This window comes from Tachysurus fulvidraco, chromosome 14, assembly GCF_022655615.1.
Source record: "Tachysurus fulvidraco isolate hzauxx_2018 chromosome 14, HZAU_PFXX_2.0, whole genome shotgun sequence".
In the NCBI taxonomy this organism is placed as follows: Eukaryota; Metazoa; Chordata; class Actinopteri; order Siluriformes; family Bagridae; genus Tachysurus; species Tachysurus fulvidraco.
Window position 1 is genome coordinate 905,351 of NC_062531.1, and position 11,241 is coordinate 916,591.

Genomic DNA, 11,241 nt, shown 5'->3' on the forward strand with positions numbered 1-11,241 from the left:
GTGTGTGTGTGTGTGTGTGTGTGTGTGTTATGTACGCCGCTCTGATTAAGGGCGTCTGCCAAATGCCGTAATTGTAAATGTAAACGTGTGTGTGTGTGTGCAGTACCTGTAGATGTGTTCAGTGTCTGTCCAGTACAGTGTGTGTGTGTGTGTGTGTGTGTTCAGTACCTGTAGATGTGTTCAGTGTCGGTCCAGTACAGTGTGTGTGTGTGTGTGCAGTACCTGTAGATGTGTTCAGTGTCGGTCCAGTACAGTGTGTGTGTGTGTGTGTGTGTGTGTGTGTGTGTGTGTTCAGTACCTGTAGATGTGTTCAGTGTCGGTCCAGTACAGTGTGTGTGTGCAGTACCTGTAGATGTGTTCAGTGTCGGTCCAGTACAGTGTGTGTGTGTGTGTGTGTGTGTGTGTTCAGTACCTGTAGATGTGTTCAGTGTCGGTCCAGTACAGTGTGTGTGTGCAGTACCCGTAGATGTGTTCAGTGTCGGTCCAGTACAGTGTGTGTGTGTTCAGTACCTGTAGATGTGTTCAGTGTCGGTCCAGTACAGTGTGTGTGTGTTCAGTACCTGTAGATGTGTTCAGTACCTATAGATGTGTTCAGTGTTGGTCCAGTACAGTGTGTGTGTGTTCAGTACCTGTAGATGTGTTCAGTGTCGGTCCAGTACAGTGTGTGTGTGTTCAGTACCTGTAGATGTGTTCAGTACCTATAGATGTGTTCAGTGTTGGTCCAGTACAGTGTGTTATCAGCAGTGTGAGAGGTTAAAGCTCCTGATGTTCCTGTTGTGTTGGTGAGTTTTTTATTCTCAGACCCATCAGGCTTCATCCACACGATTCCCTCACTGCTACTGAAGACCACCGCTGCTGTATCACCTACACACACACACACACACACACACATACACACATACACACATACACACGTACACATGAACATCGACGTACACATACACAGACAGAGTCTTCATTATAGAGAAATGCAATGCCACAGTGCCCTCTAGTGGAATATACATTGAATGAGTCTCCAGATTGAGACTTTACTGTAATCCACGGTAAGTGTGTTTGTGTGTGTGTGTGTGTGTGTGTGTGTGTGTGTGTGTGTGTGTGTGTGTGTGTGTGTGTGTGTGTCCACAGTGTCTTACCATGGAGTTTCACCTTTAGTACTCACCTGCTTGTGTAAAATCACTCCCTCAAAAAAACAAGAAAAAAGAATGAAATCTTTAGTGAGAACAGTGAACAATCTCACCTGTAGCCAGGCACCGCCCAGTCCCTGAGCTCTTCATGTAACCATGACGACACTCACAGGTATAAGAGATGTTAGAATGAATACACACCTGATCACACACATCTGCATCCAGACAGGGGTCCATATCTGACATCACGCACACAAACACACACGCACGCATGCATGACAGATAAACAGCATCAGATCATCTGATGAATCACAGACGATGAAATCTCGTCATTAAAAATCTTTTTCATAATCATTAATTCAACATTTACACTTTTATATATTTAAAGACAAATACACACTGAATGTTGCAGAAAAGTGGTTCATCATAAAGACCTTATAATATCAACATTAACATGATCTCTCACACCAGTGCATTAGCAGGATGAACAGCGCCATCTGGTGGCTAGAGTTAATATTTGAAGGTGAAACAACATCTAAAATTTTAAACATAAATAAAGTTAATAAAAATGAATAGCAGAAAAATACCTCTTAATATACACTTAATACGAATATTAATGAGAATTTAATTTACCATCATTATTATTATGATGTAAAAATAATGTTACTTATTTTTAACTAAATTGTATTTCTTCATTTCTGTATGATTATAACTGATCATTTAAAATGTATGAATAAAATATTGTTTATATATTATAATAAACTGATAATGTTTATTATTAGTTGCAGTAGTATAACAGCGACATCTAGTGGATTTAAAGAGCTTAGAACCGCTTTAACTTATTATTATTCTGAATTACTGTATTAAATCTGCTAATATAAAATGTGTATTTATATAATAATAATAATAATCACCTTTCCTGTGTGTGTGTGTGAGCATGTGTGTGTGTGTGAGTGTGTGTGTGTACGTGTGTGTGTGTACCTTCACAGCGTGTGTCCTGCACCAGTCTCATGTCAGGAGGACAGTCACACCTGTACCCTAGAGGCTCATCCACACAGTGATGAGAACAGCCGCCATTATTCACCTCACACTCGTTCTCTTCTGAAACACAGGTTAACGTACATCACTGACTTCTTCACACACTGCATGTGAAGCTGAAGGTTTAATTCATTAACATCTGCCTCAGTCACTGATAGAGATCACGTTAAGTGATAAGTGTTAAGTGTTAAGAGTCTTCTTCTTGTCTCCGCCGGTCGTCGTCCCTCCGTCCCGGCCCGTGTTAAGGTTGTGTAAACATGCCGTTTGGACTCATCACGTTACTGCTCAGTAAAAAGGATGAATATTTACGCAGGACATTTTTTGTTGAGCTTCTGGATGCTCAGCAGACGAGATGTTCAGGCGAGACTAGTGACTACATGGACAAGTGGAGAGAGTGTGTTAAGTGTGTTAGTGTTTCCTCACCGCAGTTCTTCTCATCACTGCCGTCTCTGCAGTCTTCATGGTGATCACATCTCCCTGAGTGATGCACACACTGTCCATCAGAGCAGCTGAACTGTGAGCTGACACACACCTGCTCTGGTTTCTGCCCCGACTCCACACCTGAAACACCATCAGTTTACTCAACACTACACGGATACACACGGCTATACACTCAACACCACACGGCTATACACTCAACACCACACAGATACACACAGCTATACACTCAACACCACACGGATACACACAGCTATACACTCAACACCACACGGATACACACGGCTATACACTCAACACCACACAGATACACACAGCTATACACTCAACACCACACGGATACACACTCAACACCACACGGATACACACAGCTATACACTCAACACCACACGGATACACACTCAACACCACACGGATACACACTCAACACCACACGGATACACACAGCTATACACTCAACACCACACGGATACACACTCAACACCACACGGATACACACGGGTATACACTCAACACCACACGGATACACACGGCTATACACTCAACACCACACGGATACACACGGCTATACACTCAACACCACACGGATACACACAGCTATACACTCAACACCACACGGATACACACTCAACACCACACGGATACACACGGCTATACACTCAACACCACACGGATACACATGGCTATACACTCAACACCACACGGATACACACGACTATACACTCAACACCACACGGATACACACGGCTATACACTCAACACCACACGGATACACACAGCTATACACTCAACACCACACGGATACACACGACTATACACTCAACACCACACGGATACACACGGCTATACACTCAACACCACACGGATACACACGACTATACACTCAACACCACACGGATACACACGACTATACACTCAACACCACACGGATACACACGGCTATACACTCAACACCACACGGATACACACGACTATACACTCAACACCACACGGATACACACAGCTATACACTCAACACCACACGAATACACACTCAACACCACACGGATACACATGGCTATACACTCAACACCACACGGATACACACTCAACACCACACGGATACACACGACTATACACTCAACACCACACGGATACACACGACTATACACTCAACACCACACGGATACACACGGCTATACACTCAACACCACACGGATACACACTCAACACCACACGGATACACACAGCTATACACTCAACACCACACGGATACACACGGCTATACACTCAACACCACACAGATACACACGGCTATACACTCAACACCACACGGATACACACAACTATACACTCAACACCACACGGATACACACGGCTATACACTCAACACCACACGGATACACACGACTATACACTCAACACCACACGGATACACACAGCTATACACTCAACACCACACGAATACACACTCAACACCACACGGATACACATGGCTATACACTCAACACCACACGGATACACACGGCTATACACTCAACACCACACGGATACACACGGCTATACACTCAACACCACACGGATACACACGACTATACACTCAACACCACACGGCTATACACTCAACACCACACGGATACACACGACTATACACTCAACACCACACGGATACACACAGCTATACACTCAACACCACACGGATACACACTCAACACCACACGGATACACACAGCTATACACTCAACACCACACGGATACACACGGCTATACACTCAACACCACACGGATACACACGGCTATACACTCAACACCACACGGATACACACAGCCCTAATTAACAAACTCAAAACACCACCCCCACGGATACACAAAAGAAAAAAAAATAAGGAGAAAAAAAAAAGAAAAAAAAAACGGAGAAACAAGGAAGCAGAAAAAGAAAAAAAAAAAAGGAGAGAAAACGAAAAAAAAAAAAGAGAGGAGAGAGGAGAAAGAGAAAGAGAAAAAAAAAAAACAAAAAAACCGTAGTGGAGCCAGAGAGTAGAAACGAAATAAGACGAAGAGAAAAAAAAAAAAAAAAAAAGAGATAGCGAGATCAAGACGCAAAGGGAGCAAAAAAAAAAGAGGAGAGCGAGAAAGAGACCAGGCGAAAAAAAAAAAAGAGAGAATGAGAAAGAGACAATAGAACAACAAAAAGCGAAACCGCGCGCAGCGCGCGAGAAGCAAACACAAGCACTCGCTCGCACACAAAAACACACAAACCCAACACCCCACACGGCGCGCGGAGGCCCGGCGCGCGCACAAACACACAAACAAATACACACACAACGCGCGCGCTCTGTCACAAACAACACGGCGCGCTCTCATCTCTCTCTCTCTCTCTGCATCTCTACACACCACATACACAACACACACACCACCTCTCTCCCTCTCCCGGTCAGTCAATCCACAACACACAACCCACCTTCCATCTCATCTCCTGAGTAGAGAGAGAAAAGATTAAAAAAAAGAGAGAGAGAGAAAAAAAAAAAAAAAAAGACTAGGGGATCAGAGGAGAGAGAGAAATGAGAAATAGAAAAAAAAGAGCAGGAGGAAGTAGAAAGCGACATGCGCACAAACAAGAACGCGCGCGAGAGCGCGAGGAGAGAAAACAAACACGAGAGAGGGAGGAACAAACACAAGGACACACACACACATCGGGGTCGCGCGCGCGCGCCCGCGCGCGCACACACACCACACACAACACACCCGCGTGGAGCGCGCGCCACACACACACGCGCGAGCGCGGCGCGCGGGCGGCGCGCGCGGCACACAAACACGAAAAACAAAACGGGAAATAGTAAAGGAGGGGGGCACCACCACACACACACACGCACGCGGCGAGCTCGCTCTGCGCGCTGCTCTCGCACACACACACACGCGCCTAGCGAGCACAACACACACACTCTCCGCGAGTCTCGCGCTCGTCTCGCGCTCGCACAAACACAACAAAACCACACACTTCTCCCTCTCCCGGTCCACACAACACACACACACAATCACTCTCTGAGAGAGAGAGAAAAAAAAACAAAAAAGAGAGAAGAAGAAAGAGAGAAAAAAAAAGAGAGTAGAAGAGAGAAAGAGCGAAAAAAAAAATAAAAAAAAGAGCGCGTGCGAGCAAGAGACGCACAAAAAAAGCGCGCGGCGCGCGCCCGCGCGCACAACACAGCAGCGCGCGAGCGGCCATGGCGCGCAAAAACACGCGCGCGAGCGCGCGCGCCGCGCGCACACACACGCGCGCGCGCGCGCGCGCGCGCCCGTGCGCGCACACACCACGCGCGCGCGCAGCGCGCGCCCGCGCGACACCACACGCGCCCGCGCCGGGCACAAACCACACACACAACACACCCACACGCGCGGCGCGCGCGCCGCGCGCAGCGCGCCCCGCGAGCACACGAACGCAAACGGGCGCGCGCGGCGCGCCGAGCGCACACACACACACGGCGGCGGCCGGGGGGCGCCCAAATAAAGGTAGAGAAAAAAAACCAATCATCAAAAGAGAGTAAGATGAGAAGAGAAAAAGATAAGAAGAAAAAAAAGAGTAGCAGAAAAAAGAGCAGAAAAAAAAGGAGAAAAGGAAAGAGAAAAAAAAAACAGACAAAAAAAAAAAAAAAAAATAGATAGAAAGTAAGAAAAAAAAAAACAAAGTATGAGAGAAGAGCAAGAAAAGAGACGAAAAAAAAAAGATAGGAGAGCAAAAACAGAACAGAGACAAACAAATAAAGAGAGAGTAGAAAGATATAGATAAAAACACAAAAAAAAAGAGAGAATGAGAAAGATAAAAAAAATCAAAAAAAAAAGAGAGAGAAAAAGAGGAAAAAAAAAAATCAGGAGAGCAAACAAGAGAGAAAAAAAAAAAAGAGAGAGAGAAAGAGAGACAAAAAAAGCAAGGACGAGAAGCAAAAGAAAGAAGATAAAAAAAAAAATAGAGAGAGCCAGAGAACGAAAGAGAGAAAAAAAAAGAAGAAGACGATAAAGAGAAAGAGATAAAAAAAAAGTAGAGTGAGAGAGAGATACAAGAGAGAGAAAAAAAAATAGAATAGAGTAAGAGGAGATAAAGAGAGAAAAAAAAATATGAGAGATATAGAATATAGAAATGACGAGAAAAAAAAAAAGAGAGATAGAGAGAGAAAGAGATAAAAAAAAAAGAGAGCACAAGAGAGAGGAAGATAAAAAAAAAAATAGAGAGACGAGAGAGAAAGGAGAGAGAAAAAAGAAAATAGAGGGAGGAAGAGCGAAAAGTAAAGAAAGATAGAAAAAAAAAAAAGATATATATATGATATAAAATATACAGAAAAAAAGATAACGAGGAGATGATAGAAGGAAGAAAAAGGAAAAAAAAAAATATAGATAGAGAGATAAATATAGAAAAAAAATATATAAGAGATATAAAATATATATAAAAAAAAAAGAAGATGAGATATCTGATAAAGAAGCAGGAAAAAAAAATATATAGAGAGAGAAAAGAGATAAAAAAAAAAGATGATATAGAGAGGAAAGAGATAAAAAAAAATGATATAGATATATATAAATAGATAAAAAAAAATATAGAGGGAGAGATAAATAGATGAAAAAAAAAGAGAAGCAAGATATGAGTAAATATGATAAAAAAAAATATACATATATATCATAAATAGATAAAAACACACACACTCTCTCTCTCTTCTTCCCTCTTGTAAACACACGTTCGCTCTCTCTCTCTCCCTCTCTCACACTACCTAATTTCTTCTGTCTTCGACTCTCTACTTCCCTAACGCCAAACACACACTCTCTCTCTCTCTCCCCCTTCACGAATCACACCCCCAACTCGTCACTCGCCTCTCTCACACACAACTTCTGCTCTCTCTCGACCCCTCTCACACACACCTCTCTCTCTCTCTTCTCCCTCTCTCAACACACCACTCTCTCTCCCTCTCTACCTTCTCACACCACACTCTATCTCCTCTCCCCTCTCCACACACACTCTCTCTCACTCTCTCCCTCTTACACACCACACTCTTCTCTCTCTCCCTCCTCCAACACACACTCTCTCTCTCTCCTCTTCACACCTCAAGTTCTCCACACTGTACTCTCAGTCTCATGCTTCTCACAACACACTTCTCTCTCTCACACACACCACCTCATCTCTCTCTCTACCCTCTCATCTCACACACACTTCCTCTCTCTCCCGTCTTGTCTCCCACACACTCTCTCTATCTCTCTCTCCCCTCTCTCTCACACACACACACTCTCTCCCTTCTCTCCCTTCCACACAATAACCACATTCTCTCCTCTCTCTCCCTCCTCTCAACCACAAGCGAACTTACATAGTTCTCCTCTGTACTTCAGGTACAACACACCAGATCGCCCGCTCGACTCACACACACTCTCTCACACTCCTCGACTCTATCCACACACTCAACTCGTACTCTCTCACTCACACTCCTTTACTCTCCCACATCACACACACTCTCTACTCTCCCACCCACACACTCTTGACTCATCTCCACGCACACACACACCCTTCACTCTCCCCTATCTCACCCACCACTCTCTACGCTCCAGCTCTCATCACACACACTCTTCTCATCTCACACTACATCACACACCACTCTCTCTCCTCACTCTTCTAGCACACAACACGCCTCTACTCTCCCACTCTAACACACACCACGCTTTACTCTCATCACTCACCACACACATCCTATTCTCTCGCCAGCTCACACACTCACTCTCTCCACTCACCTCTCTACTCTCGCACACACACACTCTCTCTCTCTCTCTAGCCCTCTCCACACACGCACACACAACTCTCTACTCTCACTCGCTCCACACACACACTCTCTCACTCTTCCTCTCCACACACACACGACATCTCTCACACTATCACACACCACAACATACACACTTTCTACCACAGACTCTCACACCTCTTCTCTCCACACACTCTCACTCATACTCTCCCACATCACCCACACACACGCTCTCTCTCTACTCTATCCATCTCACCACACACTCTACTCTGTCTCCTCTCCTCTCCACACACACCTCTACTCTCCTCTCTCACACACACACACACACTCTCTCTCTCTACCATCTCACACACACACACACTCTCTACTCTCTCTCACACACACACACTCCTCTCCCTCTCTCACACCCACACTACTACTCCCTCTACACACACCACACCACTACACACACACACACTCCTCTCTATCTCACACACACACACTCTTTACTCTCTCACACACACACTCCTCTTCTCTCTCTCCACACACACACTCTCTACTCTCTCTCACACACACACACTCTACTCCCTCCACACACTCTCATCTCCTCTCTCTCACACACACACACTACCTCTCTCCCTCACACACACACTCCTTTACTCTCCCTCACACACACACACTCCTTTACTCTCCCTCACACACACACTCCTTTACTCTCCCTCACACACACACACTCCTTTACTCTCCCACACACACACTCCTTTACTCTCCCACACACACACACTCCTTTACTCTCCCACACACACACACACTCCTTTACTCTCCCACACACACACACACTCCTTTACTCTCCCTCACACACACACTCCTTTACTCTCCCTCACACACACACTCCTTTACTCTCCCTCACACACACACTCCTTTACTCTCCCACACACACACACACTCCTTTACTCTCCCACACACACACACACTCCTTTACTCTCCCACACACACACACTCCTTTACTCTCCCACACACACACACTCCTTTACTCTCCCACACACACACACTCCTTTACTCTCCCTCACACACACACACTCCTTTACTCTCCCTCACACACACACACACTCCTTTACTCTCCCTCACACACACACACACTCTCTACCTCTCTCTCACACACACACACACACTCTCTACCTCTCTCTCACACACACACACACTCTCTACCTCTCTCTCTCACACACACACACTCTCTACCTCTCTCTCTCACACACACACACACTCTCTACCTCTCTCTCTCACACACACACACACTCTCTACCTCTCTCTCTCACACACACACACACTCTCTACCTCTCTCTCTCACACACACACACACTCTCTACCTCTCTCTCTCACACACACACACTCTCTACCTCTCTCTCACACACACACACACTCTCTACCTCTCTCTCACACACACACACACACACACACTCTCTACCTCTCTCTCTCACACACACACACACACACACACACACACACACACACACACACACACACTCTACCTCTCTCTCTCTCTCTCCCACACACGCACACTCACACTCTCTCTATCTCTCCCACACACGCACACTCTCTCCCTCCCTCATTCCTGCACGACCTGTGAGGCTAGCATTAGCATTAGCATGTTTGACAGATCTCACTCTTGACCAATCACAGACAAGTACACACAACTGCACGCGGACTGAAGGATAAAGTGAACTATTAAACATCCTGTAGCGTTTTTACAGACACACATCATTACACTGACATCTGATATAAATGACATTCAATTTTTACCTGATAAAAGAATCGCATACAAAAATCCTGCTGGTATCAAAACCATGTGTAAGCGCGTCATGCTTTTACTCATTCAACCTTCCCTGGGAGCCGGTCGCAGGAATGTGACGTCAGCAGCACCCAGCATTGCGTTCTATAAACAAGTGTTAATTACAGCACCAACACTGTTTTCTGTCACTGAACATCATCTACAGCACCAACACTGTGTGTTCTGTCACTGAACATCATCTACAGCACCAACACTGTGTTCTGTCACTGAACATCATCTACAGCACCAACACTGTGTGTTCTGTCACTGAACATCATCTACAACACCAACACTGTCACTAAACATCATCTACAACACCAACACTGTGTGTTCTGTCACTGAACATCATCTACAACACCAACACTGTGTGTTCTGTCACTGAACATCATCTACAGCGCCAACACTGTGTTCTGTCACTGAACATCATCTACAACACCAACACTGTGTGTTCTGTCACTGAACATCATCTACAGCACCAACACTGTGTTCTGTCACTGAACATCATCTACAGCACCAACACTGTGTGTTCTGTCACTGAACATCATCTACAGCACCAACACTGTCACTAAACATCATCTACAACACCAACACTGTGTGTTCTGTCACTGAACATCATCTACAGCGCCAACACTGTGTTCTGTCACTGAACATCATCTACAACACCAACACTGTGTGTTCTGTCACTGAACATCATCTACAGCACCAACACTGTGTGTTCTGTCACTGAACATCATCTACAGCACCAACACTGTGTTCTGTCACTGAACATCATCTACAACACCAACACTGTGTGTTCTGTCACTGAACATCATCTACAGCACCAACACTGTCACTAAACATCATCTACAACACCAACACTGTGTGTTCTGTCACTGAACATCATCTACAACACCAACACTGTGTGTTCTGTCACTGAACATCATCTACAACACCAACACTGTGTGTTCTGTCACTGAACATTATCTACAACACCAACACTGTCACTAAACATCATCTACAACACCAACACTGTGTGTTCTGTCACTGAACATCATCTACAGCACCAACACTGTGTGTTCTGTCACTGAACATCATCTACAACACCAAC

General features: G+C 45.1%; 1 protein-coding gene across 4 annotated transcripts in view; it reads right to left on the reverse strand.

Moving 5' to 3' along the window:
• The window catches only part of LOC113642636 (very low-density lipoprotein receptor-like), a 109,975-nt gene extending 99,693 nt beyond the window's left edge, over positions 1-10,282 (reverse strand). For 3 of the 4 annotated variants that reach the window (XM_047800436.1, XM_047800435.1, XM_047800437.1), the window contains exons 1-5: positions 10,127-10,282; positions 2,586-2,723; positions 2,106-2,225; positions 1,238-1,363; positions 699-864 (exon numbers count right to left, since the gene is read on the reverse strand). In XM_047800436.1, coding sequence (XP_047656392.1) covers positions 699-864; positions 1,238-1,363; positions 2,106-2,225; positions 2,586-2,723; positions 10,127-10,199 — 623 coding nt within the window. In that variant the 5' untranslated portion in view covers positions 10,200-10,282. The remainder of the gene's footprint in view (positions 1-698; positions 865-1,237; positions 1,364-2,105; positions 2,226-2,585; positions 2,724-10,126) is intronic. The other variant, XM_047800438.1, reaches the window with a different exon arrangement.
• Positions 10,283-11,241: the final 959 nt, after the last annotated feature.